General features: G+C 41.4%; 1 protein-coding gene across 5 annotated transcripts in view; it reads right to left on the bottom strand.

Moving 5' to 3' along the window:
- Positions 1 to 24736, bottom strand: part of TMEM131 (transmembrane protein 131) — a 160926-nt gene that overhangs the window by 61932 nt on the left and 74258 nt on the right. For all 5 annotated transcript variants that reach the window (XM_075916530.1, XM_075916531.1, XM_075916529.1 and 2 more), the window contains exons 5-12: positions 21807 to 21930; positions 19401 to 19517; positions 17862 to 17984; positions 16494 to 16574; positions 15060 to 15210; positions 14911 to 14967; positions 12499 to 12560; positions 6143 to 6251 (exon numbers count right to left, since the gene is read on the bottom strand). In XM_075916530.1, the coding sequence (XP_075772645.1) occupies positions 6143 to 6251; positions 12499 to 12560; positions 14911 to 14967; positions 15060 to 15210; positions 16494 to 16574; positions 17862 to 17984; positions 19401 to 19517; positions 21807 to 21930 (824 nt within the window). The remainder of the gene's footprint in view (positions 1 to 6142; positions 6252 to 12498; positions 12561 to 14910; positions 14968 to 15059; positions 15211 to 16493; positions 16575 to 17861; positions 17985 to 19400; positions 19518 to 21806; positions 21931 to 24736) is intronic.

Below are 24736 nucleotides of genomic sequence, written 5' to 3'. Positions count from 1 at the left end.
CAGCAGATGGGTAATCGTCACCCACATACTAGGACAAAGTTATTTAAAAACCACATGATCTCTATCTTCATGTTCCTTATTCCAAAGAACAGTGTTAAGTTTAGCTGTTGCTACCACAGGAGATACGTGGTATAGAAAGTCTCAGAGGGGTAGCTGTATTAGTCTGTATCTGCAAAAACTACAAGGAGTCCTGCGGCATCTTAGAGGCTAACAGATTTATTAGGGCATCAGCTTTTGTGGGTAAAAACTGGAACTACTGCACTTCATCAGATGAACTGAAAGTTACAGAAGTAGGGGTGTATATATAAGGACTAAGTTGCTTGTGTTTAAGAAGCTAATCAAAGTAGTGGAATTGAGTCATTCACAGGATTTGGTGTGAAAATATGACTATCCAGAGAAGGGAAATTGCCTTTGTAATGCATTAACCCCGCGTACCTCAAACTGTGGGTCCAGACCCCCCAGGAGGTCACAAGCAACTTAGAGGTGGATTGCGGTATCACAAAGTTTGAGAACCCCTGCATTAACCTGTTGAAATCCTTATTCAATCCTAAGGTGATAGTGTTGAATTTGCAAATGAATTCCAATTCAGTTGTCTCCCTCTGTAATCTGGATTTGAAATTTTTTTGAAGGATGGCTACTTGAAATCCATTACTGAATGTCCAGGGTTGTTAAAATGTTCCCCTAGAGCAGGGGTCTCCAAACTTTTCAGCCCGAGGGCCGCATTAACTATCAAACAGCAGTTCGGGGGCCGCTTTCACGACGGGGAATTTCAGTTGCCTATTGCGCCCTCTGTCGCAGCGCGGCCGGTACTCTGACCATGCACTCCCTCCAGTGCTGAAGGGGAGGGAAAGGGGGGCCCAGGCCCACCCTCACTCACGGGCCCCAGCCCAGGGCCCTAAGGACACGGAACCAGCTGGCTCCGGTCCGGCTGACGGGGCTCCTGCCGTAACTCGTCAGCCCGCCAACTCTAACGAGTTCTGCCCTGGGCTGCTTCCTTTCCCTCCTCGTGTGACCCTCTACCTCCCCCCACCGTGGGGCGGTCACCTTTGATTCGTCCGTCAGGCTGACGGTCGTATATCCAGACGCCCACCCCTCCCGCCGGGGCTGGTCCTGCCGTCTGGGTGGCCGTCGGGTCTGGACTCCTGAGAAGGGGGGGGGGCTTTTCCCCCTGCTCTCCCCTTCCTCTGCACGCTGTCCTCCCCTCCTGCTTGCCACCGCTCACTCCTTCCCCCCCCCCCGGGCGGAAGGGGTCACCTTTTTAAAGTTCCCGCCGGGGTTCACGTTCCCCCGCACGTTGCCGGGCAGGCGTTATCACCACAGCCCATCCTGCCCCCTGATTGGCCGGCTGCCCTGTCAGTCTGGGCGGGGGAACGCCGCCCGTGCTAACCCCCGCCCCCTGCGCCGTTTGCCGCCGCGCGGCCGCTTGTCAGCGGAGCGGCCCGCTTCTCCTGCCCCGGCGCGGCGTGAGTACACGCCGCACACCCCTGACAGGGCCCCCCCCCCCGCTGCAAGAAGGGCCCGTTCGGCGGCGCCCCAGGGACAGGCGGGGGTCGCCTCGTCACACCGGCACGCGGAAGGCGGGGCCAGACAAAAAGGTCTCCACGGGCTGGATGAGAGGGCCTCACGGGCCGCATCCGGCCCGCGGGCCGTAGTTTGGAGATCCCTGCCCTAGAGGTTTGTGTGTGTTACCATTCCTGAGATCTGATCTCCGCCCATTTTTATTTGGCATATAGACTATCCAGTTTGTGTCCTAAAGACTGTAGAACATAGACCTGATGAACTGTAGTGCCACAAGCTGGGAACTGGACCAGGTTCTGAAGAGCCAGTTATCTAAGTATGGAAAAATTTGGGATTTGGTGCTTGTGCAGAAAAGCTGCCACCACCACCATGCACTTAGCAAATATGGGGGGGAGGGAAGAGGGACGACTGCAGAGAGGTCAAATGGCAGAACTGTAAATTGACAGTGGTTCCTATTCACCACAAACCTCGGATACTTCCTGTGCGAGCAGATAATCGCTATGTGAAAATATGCATTCTTTAGTTAAGGGTGGCAAACCAATCTGCCAGATCCAGAGGGAATAATGAAGGCTAGCGAGACTCTGTGGAATTTGCATCTTTCTATGAATTTGTTTAGTTCCCGCAGGTCTAGAATGGGTCTGAGATACCTTCCACATTGTTTTCGGTATTAGGAAATACCAGGAGTAAACCTCTTGCCCCTGTGCTCCTGACCAACCCCCTCCCCCCAATGAATAAACCTTGCAGCCAGGTCTAGATGCTTCACCTTCTTATCCTTGGGAGAAGGCCCTTGGAAGCAATGTCTCTCCCTTTGATTAGCCACAAACATGCACAAGAAGTTGGGGGTGTGAGGGTAAAAGTAGTTGTTACTTTGTCCCCACAAAGGGATATATCTTTAATTTTTCTTGGCCAAGGGCTGCAGCATAAGAACGGCCATACTAGGTCAGACCAAAGGTCCATCTAGCCTATTATCATGTCTTCCAACAGCAGCCAATCCCAGGTGCCCCAGAGGGAGTGAACAGAACAGGTAATCAACAAGTGATCCCTCTCCTGTCATCCATTTCCAACCTCTGACCCATCCTGACTAACAGACGTTGATGGATGTAACCTCCATGAATGTATCTAGGTTTTTTTTTTAAATTTGTTAAAGTACTGGTCTCTACAATATCCTCTGGCAAGGAGTTCCACAGGTTTTACTGTGCTACATGAAAAAAAGCCTTCCTTTTGTTTGTTTTAAACCTGCTACTTTCATTTGGTGACACCTAGTTCTTATGTGATGGCAATCTCTTTTCCTTCACTTTCTCCTTGCCTGTCATGATTTATAGACCTCTATCATACTGCTCCCTTTTGGTCTCCTCTTTTTTAACCTGAGAAGCCCCAGTTTTTTAAAATCTCTCTTCATATGGCATCCATTCCAAACCCCTAATAATTTTTGTTGCCCTTTTCTGAGGTGAGGCAGAGGTTTGCCATAGGGTCTTTGGTTTTAATCAGAAGCAAGGAAATTCTGAATGGGCCTGATGGAGCTAGTATATTGTCTATATATTGCTTGGCATCATCTTCTGCATCCTCTGCTTGGATGCCTAACCCTTGAGTCACCCTATCCAACAACTGTTGAAGACTCTAGAGTCCTGCAAGGGCCAGGGCCACAGTCAAACCCGCCACTGCTTCATCAGACGAGGTGCAAAATGATTCTATTAGAGGCAGTGGCTGTTCCCCGCCATCATCTCCCTCAGGGTCTCACATCCGAGGGTGCTGGTTGGTGCCAGCAGTGAAGCAACAAGTGGAGGAGTCCCAAAGAATGCCTCGGAGTTGACTGCACAGCAACGTGCCTAGAGTCAGTTCTTTGCATCTGGGTCAGTGTAGCTTGTGGTCTCAACCAGGGTACCATGTTGGTAATGTCATCTGAGTTGGTGCCTGCATCAATTAGTGATCCTGGCTCACAGTGACTGCAGTGGTGGTTGCGACCTGCTATGATGCCAAAGTGGCATGAATCAGTGACATGGTCAGTGCCTGGGCTACAAATTTCACCCACTGCTCAGCTGCCTATGGTGGGATGAAGTGGCTGACATCACAGGTGCCACTCCTAAGTGTAACTGTTAGCTCCTATCCTGTCCTTGGTGGAAGGCCCAGAGGATCAAAAATGGCCACTGGGGTGGCCACTGGGATAGCTGAGATCTCCTCTGGTGCCGAGACGACAGCCACCGACTTCCCATATACCCTGATCTGTAAGAGTGATTCAGACTCTCAATAAGATGACCAAAGAGAGGGGTGGTTCTTCTTGATGCTGATCTGATTGATGCTGCCAATCAGCTACAATCCCTCGCTGGACGAGGGATGTTGTGTCTGGCACTGGGATCTGATTGGATACATGAGGCTGCCTCCATGAGAAGGATACCGAGCTGCTGTACCCTTTCCCTTATGGTTCTTGGCCTCAATTCCCTGCAGATCTGGTGACCCTTTCCCAAGCACTTCAGGCAGGAGGAGTGTAGGTCTCTCTTTAGCATGCACTTAGAGCAGTACTGGCACGCCTTGAAACCTGGGGATTGAGGCATGCCCCAAAAACAGTTCTAAATGAACTGCAAGGTGAACCCCCTCCCCACTTATCTTACAACTAACTGCTACTAAACTATAAAGACTAGACTAAACTATTTACAACAGAATGAGAAAGGTGCTAGTCTGCTTAGAGCAGGGGATGCTCTAGTTACCGTCCTTGGCGGTAAGAAGGAACTGAAGAATGAAGAGTCAGTGCTGCTCTATATTGGTGGCCATTGGGTAACACTTCAGGAGGCATGGAAGCTGACCCTACGGCTAGTTGCTGGAGGAAATTTTTTCCAGCTACTATGCATGAGCGCACACCCCACCCCACCCCAGCCTGATTGGAATGCACTTGAACAAAATACTCTGAGAATGTTGGAATGCCTTATATACTTATTCTGATATCTCAATACAAAATGTGGTAGAACACAGGTATGTTTTATGTGCTTTACCCTAGAAAACTGCAGGGAATATTGACCATGTAAGGTTAGGTTGGAAAAAGAAATGCAACATCAAGTTTAATAGACCAGAGGAAATATACACAATAGCCCCTGTGAGCAGTTATGTGTTTTCCCTGATGGAAAGAATACCAGCACAAGTTCTGTTCTGCACAGTAGTCTTGCAGAACAATATAAATGTAAAACTCACAGCAGAATGTTGGAGAGGATGCCACGGTTCACAAAATCATTTTCACATTTTCAGGAATAGCCCCAAATTGAAATGTTTCTGATCTGATGTTGAAAATACTGTAGATCCTAGAAAGATGTATCCTGTCCAAATTCTTATTACTGAAGTGTAAGAGTATCCTGCTTTGTTGAAATGCAGATACACCTTTACCATTCTTTAACAGTCAGCTAAAAATGGATATATTCTATAGTCAATTCTGCTTATGCATACTATCAGTTGGAACTCCCTAGTCCAATATCCTCGGGATCGGACTGGTCCCGAAAGAGTGAATGTGCCAGACCAGAGGAGGTCCACTATCAGTGGCCCACCAACCCAATCACCCTGTTGCCACCCTGCCAGGCTGCTTCAATGCCATGGTCCCAGGGGCCCCCCTTGTCAGGCTATTGTGCCGCTGCAGCTGCAGCCACAGCTCCCTTGCTGGGCTACCATAGCCTTGGCTCCCCTGCCGGGTCCTTACCAGGCCTACCACGCTCCCAAGTGCCAATCTTCCTGCTGCACAACTCCTAGTCACTGTGGCTCTCTGGACCGAGAACATCGGTGGTCCATTAGGACTACAGAAGTTGCCAGACCAGAGAGTCCTGGTTAGGGAGGTGCAACCTGTATTCAGTTTTTTAAAAAATGTTTGCAAGCTGAGAATATTTGACGATTCATCTATTCCTGCTACTAACAAACTGTTTACATTAGGGATGCAAGTGACTAGTTGACTGCCCGATAAACATACGCTCATTGGGAAATCGAATAGTGACTCAACTAGTCACTCCCCCACGCCCATGCCTGCCCACCTCCCTCCTGGTCTGTTTGCTGCCTCTATCAGAGAGAGGCAGCAAGGGAGGGAAGGAGTGCAGGAGCTGGTGCTGGGAGGGGGCTTTTAAGCTGGCTGCCCCCAGAACCATCTGGGAGAGCAAAAGAGACAAAGGCATAGTGGGGGATGCTGCGCCTCTTCTTTTTAAATGTATTAAGAGTTGCCAGCGCAGCTAGAGGGAGCAGGAGCGAGCCAGGAAACTGCTGATTCCCAGCTTGTGCCTGGTCCTCCCTACTACATCTCTGCCTTTTACGTTTAAAAAGCAGAGGTGCAGCTGGGTTAGCTCCCTGGGCGGGAGCTAAACCCACTGTAGCTCTGCAGTTTCCCCTCTTATTGACTAATTGAGTAGTCAATGGAATTTCCATCAACTACTTGATTGGCTGATTGCCCACAATTTAACATTCCCATTTTACGTCTTAATCTTTTCCTAATAAACCAGTTTTTAAGTCTTATCATCAAAATTCTTGCATAGGAGAAGGAATTACTCTTTCCCTAGAAAATATAATACAGGACATACATTCTTCTGAAGTATTTTTCAAAGTTTTTAATGAAATGTCTATAGCTTAAGAAATTTTTTTAAAATTCTAAGAAAAAAACACTTACCATCAAAACTGATGCTTGCAACTTTTGTATATTTACTTTCAGAAGCTTTTAACGTAACTGGCTTGAAGTGCACTGTTATAGCTTCATTTTGTGGTGTGGCTCTAACACTCTGCAAATATAAGTCAAAATATTAAACAGTTAATTTACTGAAAACGTACAGCCACTACCAAAACAGTGCACAGCATTTTCCGAAATGGTTGAGGGAACAGCATTTGCAGCTATTTTACACTACAATGAAGATTAAGAGGCTTAGGAGCTTGTCAAAGTACTCTGAATTACTCAATAAGTTAATATCCAGTGAAGTGCAAAGTTCTGTATTACCCACTAACTATATTAGGTGAATCCAAGTGCAGTTATGGCAGAAAAGTGACTATGTAAAAAAAGATAAAACTTATTCCTTGTACATATTGTATCTTACTTTTCTAAGAGCTAATATTTTACTACTTTTTAACTATTGCTAATGCTTCTACAGAAAAAAACCTTGATTTTTTTCTGGTTCACACATCAAAAGAACTGTTAATTATTTAAATTTCACCAGTAGTAAGGTTACACCATTTGATGTTTCACAAGGGAAAATGAACCCAGCTTGACTCACTGTAGGTTGAATTTGCAGAGCTGGCAGTTAGAAAAAAAAGTTATTTGAACAGGGGAAAATTTATTTGGGCATGTCATATTTTAGTACAATTTTAGTAAGAATTCCACAATTTTACAGGGTCACTTTTCAGATTCCAACCACATTTTAATGTTCTGAACAGAGTGGAAATAGTTTTGAAGAAATGGAACACTCTATGGACATGGTTAGAATGTCATTCTGTTACTGTGATTAGTTGCAGCTTATTTGTAAAGGTACCAAATGGCCATACAACAGAGTGGTTAGAGATCTCTATATATCAATACCATGTCATTTAATATAAGATGCTCATTTTCTTCATTTAAATTCTGAGATGAGGATTGAGCCATTTTCTAAAATCTTGTACATGTATATTACTGCCTTCTGCTATATGAGATATCAGACCTGTCCAAACTAGATCTGGTGCCATTGAGCGGCTGGCTTGTAGATGCAACAATCTAACTACTACTACTACACTAGAACCTCAGAGTTACGAACAGACCAGTCAACCACACACCTCATTTGGAATTGGAAGTACACAGACAGCTGCAGAAACAAAACAAAAAAACAAAAACAAAAAGTAAAACCCACAACCAAACCCAAAAAGCAAATACACTACTATACTATGTTTAAATGAGAAACTACTAAAAATAAAGAGAAAACATTTTTCTTATTTCAAAGCTGCATTAAGTCAATGTCCCGTTATAAACTTTTGAAAGAAACACCATAATGGTTTGTTTGGAGTTACAAAACAACTTTCATTTGTCAGGTGCTTGTAACTTTGAGGTTCTACTCTATAGCTTACAAATGGTCTGCATTAGTTAAGTGGAAGGGGCTTGTGTATTTAGATTAGGAAGTATTAGGCTTTATTCCCAAATCTGCACTAGTGTAGTAGATTTGACTTTGAGGGGTCTGTTAATGGATCATATATATTAGACCCTTGGAGAGGACTGTGTGTATTGCAAAATAATAAGCCTCTGAAGTAGCTATAAACATGTGCAGAAAAATCACATATTATGGCCATTTGTACCTCTCCTAAAGCAAATAGTTTTAATGGCTCTTGCATATTCAACTGAATGAAGCATGCTAACTTTTGTCTCCTAACAGCCAAAGTTGGAAATGACAAAGTTATATCCAGCAATTAAAGTTTGGAAATATTTAAAAGGACAGCTTGTTCTTTGTACAAGATTCTTTATGTAGTTCTGCCAGGAAAGTATCAAAGTTTAGAAATGTGTGTACTAAACTTTGGAAATGCACTAAAGTTCTGTAGGTCCACTCCTCAAAATGCTTACCTCATGGATAAAATACACCGAAAGGAATTAATCTTTGTATTACTAAATTTTTTTGCTGTCAAAATTCTTTAATTGTTTTCCTATGTAGCTCTCAAGTTCTCCATGTGGATTAAAAAAATTAAAAGCAAATTAAGTTAAGTCAAAGAGTGATTAAGGAACAATCAGTCTCCTCAAAGGCCTTTTTGAATCTAACGCAAAATTTCATTTCCCCCCAAATTAAAAACTCTCCTCCAAACACCACCTCAGAAAATAAGTTTCTTGTAGTGTTCCTTGAAGGTCACCAAATTTGCACCCAGAAGAGGGCAGAGGAAACACTAGGGATGTTAAGTATTGGTTAATTGAACAGTCAAGTAGCCTCATGAATTCTTATCAGTTAGTCGACTATTCTATAGTCTCCGGGGGCGGGGCCAGCAGCCAGTGCGCCTCACTCCCAAGGAGCTACCTACCACTCTGTGCTGCTGCCTTTGTATCAGAAGCAGCAGCGTGGGGTATCAGGCAGGAACTGGTCTGTGAGGGGAGCCACTTTAAAAATCAGCTCCCTTCACAGACTCTGTGCCTGTCACCCTGTGCTGTTGCCTCTGATTAAGAGGCAGCAGAAGCCCTTGTCTGGGGGTGGGTGGGAGGAGGGTCTGAGCTCCTGGACCCGGCATGAGCCAGGACTGAGCTGGGCTGCCTGCCTGGCTCATAATACATTTAGATGCCACAGCAGGGTTAAGGTCCTGGACCCATCTCAAGCAAGTACTGAACTGGGCTGCCGGCCACCCTGCTAAAAAAATTACTGACGGGGGGGGGGGGGGGGGGGGGGAGGGAGGAGAGAAGAAATGCATGTAGTCTATAGCATTAACCTATAAGCTTTTGTTGATCGGTTAATCAACTATACTATTACATCCCCAGGAAACACTAAAACCAAAGACCTCTCACCAAGACTGCTGGGCCATCCGTCCCTGTCTATGTAATCCAGAAGCTGTTTGCTCATGAACCTCATAAAAATAAGTCATATCAGCACACAAGCAAAGAGGAAGAGTTTCAAGTAGCAAAACTACACCAATATCTGGATCTGGCATGGATTGCTGCATTCAGACTTCCATACTGATGTTCAAACTTACCAATCCAGCCTTAGTAAATGACACTAACCTTTGCTGTGTGCCCAACCAACATTTTAAAAATTATACCTACTATGTCTTTTTGGGAATGTGAACAATGAAGCCACAGTATAGTTATGGTGAAAGAACTAGAAGATTCCTTCTTTCTCCTCCTTCCCCGGCCTTCAATTAACCTTGGACTCAAAACTGACAACTGAACTCCAGACTGAATCCTCAACCTAAAGGGGGATTTAAACTTGCCAACTTTCACAGAAACTGAAATCTTACAGCATAATAACTAGGATGATTAGCCTTTCAGAAAGCATTTATTTAGCTTCCCATTAATTTTGTCTATTGCCCTCTGCCCCCTAACTAACCAACCCCCCCCCCCCACACACACACCCCTCCTACAGATGAATCAAGCTATTTCCCATACACACTGGAAAGGAGAAAGATAGTTATTTCTGTTTTGAAGCACTGGTAAAATAAGATTTATATACTTTGGTAGGTATACTGTACTCTCATATACCAATGATGGATTTCAGCTTCCATATGCTACTCTCCCCACATGAATGAAAATTCCCCTACTAAAGAGAACTTTCCAATTACTTTATACAGGAAGAGCAGCATTTCTGAACTAACATTTACTGAGTCAACATGAACAAAATTCTGTTCTAGCAATCAAATGGATTTAGAAAAGAAACTTATCAAGCTACAGGAACTGTTAAGTGATCATTCTAGAATATAAACAGACAATAGCCAATGAAACAAGTTTATTAGAAAAAACTGACAGTCACACAGTTGAACAACTAAAAGGCTGCTAAATATTATCCAGTCAAAAGGAATGTAAATATGATTCTCTCCAGCATAAAAACCAAGTCTAAGTTATTTGAACAACCACAGAATTCAGAACTAGTCAAAGTGATTTTGTCTTAAGTTTTCTATGGGCTTTTAAAGGTTGAACCTCTCTAGTCTGGCACATGCTGGTTTGGCAACATGTGTGCTCTGGGTAGCTGGATGTCCACTTGTCATGGGTGTGGCCAAGTTTCCCATAAAGTCTGGTTACAGCCACCAGTCCCGGTTCTCAGTGTTCTGTGTTATTGAGCTCTAATTTACCCCTAAATATCTTTTAAGAGCCCAGTAAAGCAGGGGAAGTGTTGCTAATGCTACTAGGCAATATGGATCTCCTGTGTCCAGAAAATTCTCTGGCTCGGCACTGGTCAGTTCCTGAGGGTGCTGTACTAGAGAGGTTCAACCTGTACTAACAGGCAAGGTTCTCTCTATTTTTTTTTCCATCCATGGGCATAATACATTATGATACATGCACCGAGGTATGGGCAGATGTGCACCACTAACAAACGCATGCTACCCAACTGTGGGTGCTCTGCTAATCTCTCCTGGGTGGCTACCCAAGTGCCCAGTTTACAGAGAACATTGCTGCCAGGTAACATGTTACACTGGCCTAGCTACAAAGTGAAAGACAAAGAAAATGGTAATTTTGGCTACAATACTATTAGCACATACGTTTATAACCTGCGGATACTTCGCTTCACTAGCTGCCAGCTTAGATGTACACTAAATATAGACTTTTCTTGTAACATTAAAATGAAATTTGTGACACTTGTTCTTGCTTGTGGCCTCCTTTGGAACACTAGAATCAGACAGGCAACAGTACATGTTTTAAACTCTTTTAGAAGGAGCCCTATGCATAAGAGTATAACACTAGCTGCTTTGGAATCAGTTTCGCTGGCAAAATAATAGAAATTCAAGACTTCTCTGAAACGCTAAAAGACTCTAGTTCATAAATATCACACCAATACAATAGTTGATTCTTTTGAATAAAAACATCTTTCAGATTATGTTCAAGGACTTGGGTACACATCAAAATATAAATCCCTGTCCAAAACCTTGAAAAAGATATCATATTTATCAAGGTGTTAAAACATTTATCTTGAAACGGTAACAACCTGTAAAAGTGGACACTATGAAAAACGTAAGCAGATCCAAAAACCCCAATAAGTAAAAAAGTAACATACAATTTCCTCTAAAACAAGTTTACAATAACTTGCAAAATGAAATAAACCATTTCATAATGCTCAAGAACAAGATATAAATCTACACTTATGCAGATATCAAAGCCCCAATACATAAATGGACCTCTGCTGGAGATGCATGAAGGCAGTCATGATTCAACTCCACATTTAGATTCAAGCCACTAGTATAACCAGCAAAATAATGTATATTGCATTCATGAAGTATGCAAGACACTTTACAGACCACAAAAGTAACAGTTCCTGTCCCCCCCAAACAAACAGGCACAATTCAAAAGGGAAAAGAAAAGGAAGGAGGCGGCAATGTGGGGGATGGAAGGGAATGATAAAAAACAAGAACAAGATGCGGTTGCAAAGATTATTTCACATTATTACATATCTTGATAGGTTTATGTGCTTTAGCTTTTGTATTAGATCTTGTATTTAGAGGAGCATTCAATGGGATTCAATTACAAACCACAAGTGGTGCAAAGAGGGGTGACTGAAGGGCTAAAGATTGGGGGAGGTGGAAGAGGGAAGAAAAAGTGAGAAGCACAGAAGCCAGGGAGAGAAGCTGGGCAGAGAAAGGGCAGTAGTGGTAGAACAAGGGCAGGATAAGGTTAGGGCCAATATCAGCGGCAAAACAGTAAATGCAGATAAATCCCAAAAGTCTGCACAATCTTGTGAGGGAAGAAAGACAGAAAGCTCTGGGGACCTGCCCCTCCTGCGGAAGCTGCTATTGGCAAACTAAAATGTTTGGGCACTTCAGGTGGCTAGGATCTTTTTGTAGGCTTCTGCTGAAGTCTACTTTGCTCAGATGGAGCAAGAGTAGAGGGGCAGGGCCCAGGACTCAGAGGGTTCTACTGGGGCTGGGGAAAGGACAGGAGTATGGCAGGTCCTAGAGATAACCCATTCATCATCTTTCCTGCTAGACCAACTGCAGCTTGCTAACTGGTGACAGGAGATGCTTCAGGCAGCCAATGCATTATATAGGGAAGCTCAGGATATGCTGCTTTAATGGGCAACCTTGGGATGTATTGCTTTAAAGGTGGTAGGTAGACAGTTTGAACTGAGAATGAAGGTAAAAACTTAAGGAATTAAGTGAAATGTGTTGCAATTTCTAGAATCAATCTAAAAAAGATGTCAACTTGTACCTTGATAATGAGCCAATGGACTATTTGGAAGCTTGGGATGCCAATTCAGGGAAAAGAAACAAAGTATGCTTTCTAGAACTCAACCTTGAACAATAATGTCAGTGAATGAAAGTTTAGAGAGAGAGTATTCTTCCTTTTATAAAATTAAATATAACTCATGAAATTAAAAGGAAATAAAAAAAACTTACTGTAATTGGTACATCCTTTGTTCCTGAATTTAATAAATGTAGATTTAAAATTTTTGGCATATCTGTTAAAAACAAAGACACATTAACTATCCGGTCTTACTACTATACAATCTATCACACAAAAAAGGAATCTGTTCCAACTAGAGTTCTGCATGATCAGCCATTATTTAATTTGAAATCTGTTTTAAAACCAGGTCAACCACTCACAACCTTGTTATTCATAAGAGCATGTTACATTTTTAAAACTATGCTTCTATGTATTAAGTAGGTTGTGTACTTTAATCATTCTGATTTCTATATCAAAAAGAAATCAGCAGGTTAATAATGTTACAATGAACAATTGCAGATCTGCTGCACCAATATTCACAAGACTGAATTTACATTATCCCATATGAAATGAAAGAATCAAAGTAACAACATTTCAGAAGCAATGTCACCAAAACAAAACAAACCCACCACTACTTCTGTCTTTTGCCTTTCCACCAGAAATAATTTTTTGTTAATACTGCAAGTTACCATCATCTCAGAAGAATGACACTATATTGCTTTTTCTGACATATATGCTGAATATTAACCGATTCTCTGCTAACATATAACCTCTAACTATATAAACATTTGTGCTAAGATTTCATAATCATGCAACTGACCTAATCTTCATTCATTTGAATATAAGTCAGAATAGGAAATTCAATGAAGTCAGAACAGTGGTTTTTGATCTGTGGTCCGCACTTCCTTTTGAAATTTTTAAGTGTGTACAAATGAAAAATACTGAAAATTCATATTTAACATTAAAGTCTTAAGTCACCTACAAAACTAAAAGCCCACTCAAAAGTTAAGGAGGTCAACTGTATGGGCCTTGTTACCAGAATTAGGTGTGTACAACTATGCAGGCTAATCTCTCCACGATAGCACCATTATTATTTGTAAATTATTTGCATATGCACAGATTCATTTAACTGACTATCTGTATGCCCAGATAACATTTTTGCACACAAGCTTGGATCTGATGTGATTGCAGATGCCAAGGGTTTGGGTTTTTTTTGTTTGTTTCATCTGATGTTAGGTTTTGTGGATGCCTATTTTGCCTCATATTTTTTACTACATTTTAGATGGTTAATTATTGGGGGGAGGGGGGGAGTTTATTTTAAATGGCATTTGAAAAAAGTTGCGTCTCATATATAAAAGTTTCTCCTGATGTGCAACAGAATGACATAAAGCGGCCGGGGGGGGGGGGGGGGGGGGGGGGGGGGTTGGCAAGTATAGCAAGCAAAGTATAGTTTTCCTTTAATTGCATTTAAATATATCCCCACCTCTGAAGACAGAAAAGATCTTGAGAGTTCACCATTACCCTCCACAAATAGTGTTTATCAGTGCAGAACTATTAAGTTTAGAATATGTTCTATACAGGCAGTCCCCGACTTACGCGGATCCGACTTATGTTGGATCCGCACTTACGAATGGGGCTTTGTCGCCCCGGAGGTCGAGGTAGTGGATTGCTACCTGCGAGCTCCGGGCGAGAAAGCCCCGTTCGTAAGCTGCTCTGGTGCCCCTGGTCTGCTGGAGACCGTCTCCAGCAGACCAGGGGCACCGGGCGGGTTCCCGCGCTTCTGAGGCTTTGCCAGAGCAAAGCCTCAGAAGCGCGGGGAACCGCCGCTGCTGCCGCTTCAGTCCTGGTGCCTGTGGTCTGCTGGGGACCGTCCCCAGCTGCGGCTGCGGCTCTGCTCCCCGTGTCCTTGGTCTGCTGGGGGGGGGGGCTAGTGTGCCCCCCCCACCCCCCCCAGCAGACCAGGCTTTTGTTTTGGACCCTGGAGCAGAGCAGCTGGGGGGCTGCCGATTGGTCCTGCAGCGCCGCTCTGGGCACTACTGGACCAACCCGGCAGCACCCCAGCTGCTCTGCCCCAGGTCCTGATTCAGCCGCTGCTGGTCAGTTTCAGCAGTGGCTGAATCAGGACGCCTGGGGCAGAGCAGATGGGGTGCTGCTGGGTTGGTCCAGTAGCGCCGAGGAGCGGTGCTACTGGAGCAACCCAGCAGCACCCCAGCTGCTCTGCCCCAGGCGTCCCCAAGTCAGCCGTTGCTGAAACTGACCAGCGCTGACTACAGGAAGCCCGAGGCAGAGTTGCTCTGCCCCAGGCTTCCTGGAATCAGCGCTGATCAGTTTCAGCAGCAGCTGACTTGGGGAAGCTTGGGGTTCTTAAGTTGAATCTGTATGTAAGTCAGAACTGGCGGTCAGTTTCAGCAGCAGCTGAAACTGGACGCCAGTTCCGACTTACATACAGATTCAACTTAAGAACAAACCTACAGTCCCTATCTTGTACGTAACCCGGGGACTGCCTGTACTTATTTTCTACAATCTTATTTTTTGCAGGATTTTATTTATAAGACATAGAAATTGAAATGTTAATTACAATTTACCTTGTGTCCGCAGCATACCAAAATCTAGCATTTCTGTTGATGAATAGATTCCTGGAGCTTTACATAAAAAAGGAAATGAAAAAAAATATTTTCTTATTTTAGAATGGCAAAATAAACTGAATAATTTGAATACTGTATTTTCCACAAACCTGTCGTAACCTCTACTTCAACAGGAAGAATGATAAATTCTGTGTTGTCTGAGGCATTTGTTTTTATTCTTATGAAGGCTGTATGATTATCTGCTTCTCTTGAAGAAAAACTGGCTCTCATCACTCCTTTTGTTTCATAGGGAGGAATTTCCTTTTGAAATAATCACAAAGAAGAATTCAGTATATTAATTATGAGTGCTACAAACACATTGTAAAAACCCAGAATATTTGGTATATTTTTTTATTAGTAGACAATGTTCTGCTCTAAAGAGAATAACCACTATATTGGGCTGGGTTATAACTGGATATATATAAAAAAGAAAAAAGGTAGTTAGTAATATAGCAACAACACTGTACAAAAATAGACTCAGATTTCTGTGTCAGAATGTTTGGTCTCAGAAAAAGTATGCCACGTGCTGGTCTCTGACAACACTACTGCGGCACTGAAAGTGGTGCATTAGAAAGAGGTCACGCTCAGCCCTCTTCTGCTGGAGTAAAAAGTATAGGTTGCCTTCCAACAGAGTTTCTCGGGACTCTGGAAGTGTCCAGAAGAATTCTTCAGCCCTCTTCAGAAAAAGAAACAAACATAACTGTAGAATTCTGTTTTCTTCACATTGAACGGAATTCATATTTAAAAAGAGAATTTTAACAGCACAAATACAGTGTCTAATACAAAAGCAACATAACTTCTATTTTCATCAAAAATAAAAATAACCAAGTATAGCTGTATGCTTTTATTCAACAAAATATACAGGTTCCCCCCCCCCTCCCCAGAAAAAGAATACAATTTTCTCCTTTAATAAAGGTTTTCAACTACAACAAAGAAAATTCTAAAGTGATTTATACACTGTTTAATAATCAAACTTTGTGCACTGCAATCATATATTTCTTACATATTGCACTTTGTATCTTAAAGATATAGTTTTAAGCAGCTGTATTATATTTTATTTTCTTTATAGAACCTCCTATTGAAGGATAAAAGCATGAGTAAGTCCCTCCTTCAAAAGAGCACCACTCACGTCAAAATGGAGGAAGAGATGAAACGAAGGTACAGTACACCTCTATAAAAAGGTATTTTTGAAATTAAGCCCATCACTAGAATGGTGACAGTACTTCCCTTCACCCATGGATGCATAAACTAAGCATCTACATTTGGAAGTTTGTGTTTGGGAATCTTTCAACAATCTCACACATACATAATTTGGCATCCTATACATGACAATGTTCAAGTGGCATCATGACACTAAAATGAATCACTGTATATTTTCTGATTTCCAGAAAAATATATAACAAGAATAGACAATTAAATAACTGCCTGAATGAACTGCCACTGACTTCAATTCTTATGATTTATTTACTTTTAAAATAGTTACTGAAGAAAAATCAACAAATCAAAATGAATATAGAATTGGTTACAAAATTATTACCACTCACCCAGAGTTTTTTTGTACCCCCTTGTTGACCTGTTGGAAGCTCTAAATGGAGATCACCTCCACTTGAATACATTTCTACCACCTATCACAAAAAAACAAACATTAAAAAGAGTTTATTAGTTCGGTGAAATTATAATCTAATATATAGTGCAACAGATCAGCAGTTAGGCACAACAGCACAGTATGCTGGATCTATTCCAATTTTGACAAGTTAGATTTTGCCGATTTCAGATAATTACAGTGTTAAGCTTTTAGTAAACAGGCACCTTCTACATCTAATATATAACAGGATTTGTAGTGCATAAGGTGCCCCATTTACAGAAATCACATCAGAGGATGATTTGTTTTCTTTTCTAGGAAGGCAGAACTACTGCTTCCAACATTAAGTATATTTGAAAGTTGAAACACTTTTGCCCTCAGAAGTATTTCTGTAAATTAAAAAAAGGACACATACAAATAAGTAGTTTAGGAAAAGTTAATTTTTTTTCTTAAATTCTGTAGAGAAAAACAAATTTAGTTTCAGTTGTGTACATCTGTCTCAATATTTTCAACAGTCTTTGCCAAATAAGCAGTCATTTTTAGAAAATGAAAAAACACTCCTTTTTATTAAGGTTTTAAAATGTACAGTATTTTTTCATCCATAAATCAACACTCTACAAAAGTGGTTAAGAATGATTATACTTAATTTTACAGTTGAGAACAGATGCACTGAGAAATTAAGTGACTTATCTGTGTTCAATGAGTCCCTTTCATTTACTCTGTTTTGAAAATATGCAGCATTTTGTTTGCATCAATGTTTTTCTTTAACAGTGAAGGCAAACATTAAGCACACACAATAACTTCTAGAGTCATGTTTAATTTTACACAAATATTATGAAAGGCAATTTTAAATTAGCTAATGTCATGCTTTTTCTACTTTAAATTTCCTCTGCAGAGAGCAGTTTCACATAGGAACCCAAATTATGCAAGCTTATATTCAATTTTCTGCTTGCGATTAATTCCTATGATTCTAGTGAGATCTGCATGGAAAGCTATGCAAGTGCTGAAAATTTTCAAGATTCAGCACTAAATTTATAAACCATTTTATTTGTACACTTCTTTAAACATATATCTTAAAATATTAAATTAGGCAATAATCAAATCAGTTATGAGCATCTTATTTCATGTATTTTAAAAAGAGCATGCAGGGCTCACACTACCAGGAAAGAAGTTTTGAAGGAAAGGGGGAAGGGCCAGGGAGGGGAGAGGAAAGCATGGCTAAAGAAACCACACTATACAATATGTATGCAATTTCAAAACAAATATTCAACATATTTCACAGAACACTGTAAAAAAAACCACACACATGTAATTATCCTCTCATGCTCACCTGCAAAGGTTCACTGTGGGGATTGTGTATATTTATTATAGGAGAAAAACTGCTATTTACAGGAACTCTTGCCCCAATAAAAGGGCGCAACCGATAAGGGTTCGGGACCCCAACGCCAAATACCTGTTTCAAACCAGAGGGAAAAAGTCTTAGTTTCTGCAAGTATCATTACATCTGACAAATGTGTTTAGGGAACAGACTAAGCAATTTTTCAAATAGTGCCATCTCTGTTATAGTTCTAGCCTTCACAGCCTCCTGCAGCAAGGAGTTCCACAGGTTGACTATTTTCTTTGTGAAGAAGAACTTTCTGCTGTTAGTTTGAAGCCTGCTACCCATTCATTTCATTTGGTGTCCTTTAGTCCTTATATTATGGGAACTAACGAACTGAACATTCTGTCTCAAAAGTTTCCTGAAGACAAAGGTATGCACTAGCTTACCTATTGTAACCATAAGGTTGTATCTGTTCCTGATTGGGGCAATATTTTGGATAGAATTTTTTTCCTTTGGTGTTGTGTTGGAGGTTTATAAGTTAAGGTTAAGAGCCTGATCCCCATATGCATGTTATAGTGCCTTTCTTTGGTAGTCCCCTAAAGTCACTGAACTACTTGTGAATGCTCTTCAGTGAAAACTAGGGGGTTTTGCCCCCCTGCTCACTATACTCTGCAACCCCCCTCCCACCTTCCTAGAGCACGAGGGAAGGGGGAGGCCGCAGGGAGCAGCTCCCAGCACATGGGGCTCCCGGACCTATGATGGCCCTGCGGCTGGGGTTGCTGCCACCAGCAGCTCCCAGCCCTAGGGCTAAGTCCTGCTCTCAGGTACTGGTTAATTGACACCCAATAAACATTACCTGGTAAGGGTGATGCTTACCAGGTAATTGGTTACCTGTTCACATCCCTAGTGGGCGCACCAAGACCTAAACCCCAGGTGAGGTGAGGAGCTGGGGAAATGGAGTGTGGATGGAGTACTGGGAGCCTAAGCATGGGAAACAGCCGCCCCCCCGCACGAGCTTTTATGCCCAGAGCCAGTGATGTGGGAGAAGGGTGCACGGCCCTTCATAAAACCTGAACACACTGCAGCACCTCCTTCACCCCTACTTCCCGCACCAGTGCTGACCTGACATTTGTCACACTCAATGTTCAATGTTTGTGTCTCAGTAATTAGCTGAGGTGGCTGGCATAGAAATCATAATTTTGGATGTTCACTGAGCCAGCTTGATCTGAAACACTGAAATAAACACGAATTTCCAGCATGCCTTTTTAAAATTAATTTTCAGAGTTAGAGCACACTTGAAATTGATGAGATTTTGATGAGCTATTAATATATAGCTGTGTGTCAGAATAATGGTGCTTATGGTATTAATGCTCACAGTCAAGCAAAAAGTTCTACGGCACTTTTTCCATTTCTTGGCACCTCTCAGAGATATCTGAACAATCTTTTTTTATACCAGCCACTAAACATTCACAAAAGATATTCACAGACCTATATGGTTATCTATTTTTAAGAATGCTAAAAAGATTACTTTTCTATTTCTTCTCTTACCTGGTAAGTAAATACCCCATGATTAGAAGTGTTAATAAATAAAGTGTTCTCTACATTCCCCACTACTCTTGCAAGGAAAACGACATCAAAAGATGTGTTCCCTCCAGGAAGAATTTTCTGAAAAGTAAAATCAATGAGAAAATAAGAACATTTAGCTAGGACATTACAGCTTTCAAATAAACAAACAATGTCACACGTTATAATCAAGAATCACCTCCAGTGTACTTCATGACAAACCTGACCTGTGGATAATAGCCACAATGACTCAGCAAGGCATGCAAGAGCACGTGACCAGACCAAAGGATACTAAATTCCATTTTGATGCCTGTATTCTTCCACAAACTGAGCTGGGAACAGCATGGAACTAAGGGTTGCCACCATTTAGAAAGATTATAAAGATGGGGATTGACACTTCTTGGCCGACCCCCTCACACCCGAACAGAAGAAACACTGGAGGAACAAACACTGAGCTCAAGGAAGTGCTGATCCCAGCATAAAGGGATTTCTAGACTGTAAACTTGGTGAACTGCTTGTATCCTCAGTCAGGGTGAAATATTGAGGTAATGCTAATTCAAACCCTATCTATGTAGTATATTAGACTGAGTTTGCATTTTTGTTTATTTACTAGGTAATCTGCTTTGAACTGTTTGCTATCACTTAAAATCTATCTTTCTGTAGTTAACACACTTGTTTTATGTTTTATATTAATCAGTTTTTTGAGTGATGTGTTTGGGAATCCTAGCACTAGGGGACTCTGAAGCTGAGAGGCTAGCACTGGGGGGATTGGGTGCAGGCAACTCTGGGGTCAGTGGCTAGCACGGGGGGGTAGTGGAGGATTGAGGGGCTCTAGGGCTGGCTCTGGGATCTGGGGCTTTTTATAACGTGGACCAGCAAACCTATTCACAAACTTTTGGCGGATCAGCACCATTTTATTCGCATATTTGAATATTTATTATTTGCATAATGAATATGAAAATTAAACGGTGCTGGTCCACCAAAAGTTTGTGAATGGGCTCCCTCATTCCCGCTATAAAAAAAGGCTAGAAAGCACTAGCTTAAATAAAGCATTAAGATAACTAAATTGAGTGTGTGGCACCACCTGCTGTTTTGTTGGGTGATAACATGGCCTGGAGAGCAGTACAAGGGAGGCCAAATCAGGTGAATTGTTAGGGATGGAAAGTGGTTAGGGTTGGCTCCCAGACTGCATCTAGGGGTGACAACCCATCACATTGATATGCGTATTCAATACTGAGGACCAAAGCATTCCATAATTGTACATTAGAATATAGGATTTGGACACAGATTAGCAAAAGGCACTTTCAGCACCAAAACAGCAAAGCTGAATAATCAGAAACATCATACCACCCATCACCTCACCTACACATTAAAATAAAAAAAATGTTCGTTGTCTTAAAGTGGAGAAAAAATAAAAAGTATCCCCACTTCTCCTTCTGTCCTCTTCATCTGATCCATCACTTTTAGGAAATGACAACAGATCATTTGTTTAGAAAAAACTCACACTATGCACAGATGTGCCCATTTTTTAGCTCTGTCTGTCCAAACTATGTTAATTCTGCTGATTGTCAGAGGGGTCAGCAGCAGGTGAGTTGCTAGCTGGGAAAACAGTGAGCTGGGTCAGAGCTGATGGCGGGGGGGGAAGGGGAAGAGCGGTGGCAGGGGGACCAGAAGTGACCTACCCTGGGCCGGCAAAATCCCTCATCTGGGACCTGTCAGGTCCCAAGAGTGCCGGACCAGGGAGGTCCAACCTGTACAAACAATTATTAGCAATCTATATTGTAATTAAAAACAAAACATCACCCTAAACTCTGCTCTTTATTTCAAAACCTACACTTGAAAATTACTCTGTTCTAACAGAATAAGACTGACAGTAATTAAAACATCCATACCCAGCCTAAACTTATCTTAAAATCACTGATAGCACTAGTGCTGAGAAACAGCCTATCGGTTTTAAAAGACATTACTAGATGTACCCTGACATCTCAGTATAAGCTAGCAACTCCTCTGGCCAATTTAATAAGATTTACTAATGAACACAGGAAAATCAGTTTCCTAATGTCCTCCAAAAGAAGTGAAGGTTCTTATGAGAATTATACAATCTGGCATAGTCTGGCATCCTTTGGGGAGAAAAAAAAAATCAGGATTCATAAAGGAAAGCGTACAAGTCATAACTGCAAATAGACCTTATTTAATTGCTGAAAATGCCTTTAGAAACAAAGGTATTTTATCAGTCTTAGTAACTGGGATGAGATCAAAACAACTGAAGAATTCATAATGTTTTAGTTATCCACCAGAAATTTTGTTTAAAAAAAGAGCTACTCATTACTAAGAAAAAGTTTTCATAGAAATAATTAAAACAGAATAATTTTAAAAAGCAGAGTAACTCACCCTATTTTGAAAGAATGATGCATGAAAATGTGATGTTGTAGCAGATATTGATACTAATATAATAGTTTCTTCTGAACTAGGGTTATGTAGATAAACTTTTTCCATTTTTGGCATCCCAACTGGCCTGTCAAAAAACAAGAAAAAAGATCAACATCTGTTGAGAATGCTTTTATTAGATAGAATTATTACTGGATTTCATATCAGAGAAGATTGGACAATAAATGTAAATACAGAAGTGAAAATAATGCACGTACATAAGTCCTCATTAAAACAATTATGAAGCAATACTTGAAAGTCTCACGTGAAAATAAGAGAAGCAATACCCCTTACAGGCTTGTTCTTTTTCTGTATTTTAATTACTTATTTGATTATACACTTCTGTGTGGCGCTTACTGTAGTATCTGAACATACCCCAAACATCAATGTCTCTGAAGAAATTTGTTTTATACCTCATAATACATACATTTCAAATAAGCCTCAGCATGATTTATACGTATGTAACCAACAAGTTTATTCCTAGTCGATCTCTGAAAGTTATGTTCAACTCTCATCTAGGTACTTGCTCCCTAAAACTTCAATCTGTGCTAGGGATGTTAAATTGCGGGTAATTGACTAATCGAACAGTCGATGCATTTTGCATCAACTATTCGACTAGCTGATAGGGTGTCTCCGCCTTTGATGTGTAGAACAGCCCTATGGCTGTTGCTAAACTTTAAAGGCGAAAGTGCCACATGGAGCCAGGGGTCAGTTGGGGACTCCTCAGCTAATCCCAGGCTCCTTGTAGTGCTGCTACTTTGAAGTGCTGTGGGAGTCCACTCCTGATGTTTCAAAATGGCAGCACCGCATGGAGTCCAGGAGTCCCCACCGGTTCCCAGGCTTCACGTGGTGCTGCAGCTTTGAAACACCATGAAGGGCCTGACACTGGGCTCCCGAGGTGGTATTTCAAAGAACCTGCACCAAGTAGAGCTTGGGGTCTGGCCCCCAGCTCCATGTGGCGCTGTCGCTTTAAAGTACCTCCTTCCTCCTCCTTGCTATCTCTTTCTGATGGGGGGGGAAGAGAGGGAGAGCAACTAGTCGACAAGCTTGTTGACTATCCAATAAGTATTTGCTTATTGGATAGCCAACTAGTTCTTCACATCCCTAATCTGTGCCTATTCAAATAATATACACCTCAATTATAGTAGACACTATCTAGAAATTCTGGTTAATTGTTTCATCCAAACCAAAAGATTCTGGCAACCAAAGTTAATTTTCGTCTCATTACCAGCTGACTTAACGAATGCTAGCGTAATACTGAGGGATAATAATCAGCCTCCATCATAATCAATTCATTACTTAGATAACTGGAAAGTGTTTACTACTTATGAAGTAATAAGTTTATCCTGTGCTAAGCATCCTGTAGCTAAAAGGTCAAGGTGTTAAACAAGGATATGGTTACTAACAAGTTATTTTTATTCCACTGAAATACTATCTTCTCACTGTGCACTTTCTAGGGCTTTCTAGAAAGGCAGCTACATGTAGCAATTGATAACTGAAATTATTAATCTGGAAGAGAACTTGTTGGCATCAATACTTTTATCTGAAACAAATAGCTGCTAGAATAGTTAAAATATGGAATTTACCCTCTTCTTTAGAGGTAAAGATGTGGATAAGTCCCTGGCACTGAACCACACAGAACCCCAGCTAAACTTACAAAGGTCCTTCCTGGTTGATGGTTCAAAAATAATTCTTGGGGATTTCCAGCTGTTTAGTGGGGGAGGGCAAGAATAGGTTGTTAGGAAAAGACCCTTTCTGTAAACGTCTCTGGCTTCTTTTCAATCTATACCTAGTTTGGGACTTGAAACGAATGCAGACTGTCTTCTGAAATTTGTAAGATTTCATTTAACTATTAAAAGTTAAAAATGCAATCTCAGCAGGAATTCCCATTCTGCCTCAGCATATCTCCCCTTCCACTTTCCCTCTGTGGGAGAATGGGGAAGAATGGAAAGATTGTGATTTTCATTTTATTCTTGCTCATTTCATCTTGTTCAAGGAAAGAGAAGTCTAGCCCCTCCAACAGGTCTGTTCTGGTTCTAGATAGAAACTTTATGAATTCTGAAGCAGTCTACCAACTCTTTCCCCAGAATCACCTTTGGCAACTGCTGAAACAGTCAAAAGAAAAGCTTCCTATGAAAGAAAGACCTAAGCGAAGGAGACTACGGTGACTTCAATGACACACGCAACACCCTATTTACCCTAAATGGAAAGGTTATCCATTCATACTTTTGGTCAATTCACATCTATTAATAGTATAGCTTTGCATTCTTACCACAGCTTCGTAGAAAGCAGGACAGTAAACAAGACCAAAGCACTAAAAGGAATGCACTGTTCTGCACTCACAGGTATGTAACAGATGGTCTGAGCAGCATGGGCGAGTTACTTTTCTGAGTTTAGCTGTGTCACTGTGAGAGGTGAAATACAGCCGAAAGGTAGCAATATTACTGCACTATCAGAGACAGATTCTTAATCTCCAAGTTTTAATTAATGTAACAAGTACAAGTATTTTTATAAGGTACCATTTGAACCAATATTTGCAGTGTCCAACAAATAAATGTTAAAAAAAATCAGACTTATTTTAATCTAAGATATAATGAAGTTTGAAAAAAAATCAAGTCAGTAATGAGACATTTCATGTATTCATTTCTCTGAAAAAGCCGATCTAAAATTTAAACTTATATGGTGTATGCAGAACGTATATACGGGCTATTTTCAAAGGATAAACAAACTGAATATATAAATATACAGCACATAGCTGCTGTGATATAAACACAACTGATTTATTTCTACACAAATAAACAATGTAGTTTCAATTGACCCAAAACTATCTGCAAATTTACCAAATAGTTTTGACCAAAATTTGTTTTTTGGGACTTTGATGTCATTTACAAAAT

Source organism: Pelodiscus sinensis, chromosome 1, assembly GCF_049634645.1.
Source record: "Pelodiscus sinensis isolate JC-2024 chromosome 1, ASM4963464v1, whole genome shotgun sequence".
In the NCBI taxonomy this organism is placed as follows: Eukaryota; Metazoa; Chordata; order Testudines; family Trionychidae; genus Pelodiscus; species Pelodiscus sinensis.
This window is presented reverse-complemented; position numbering and strand designations above follow the sequence as displayed.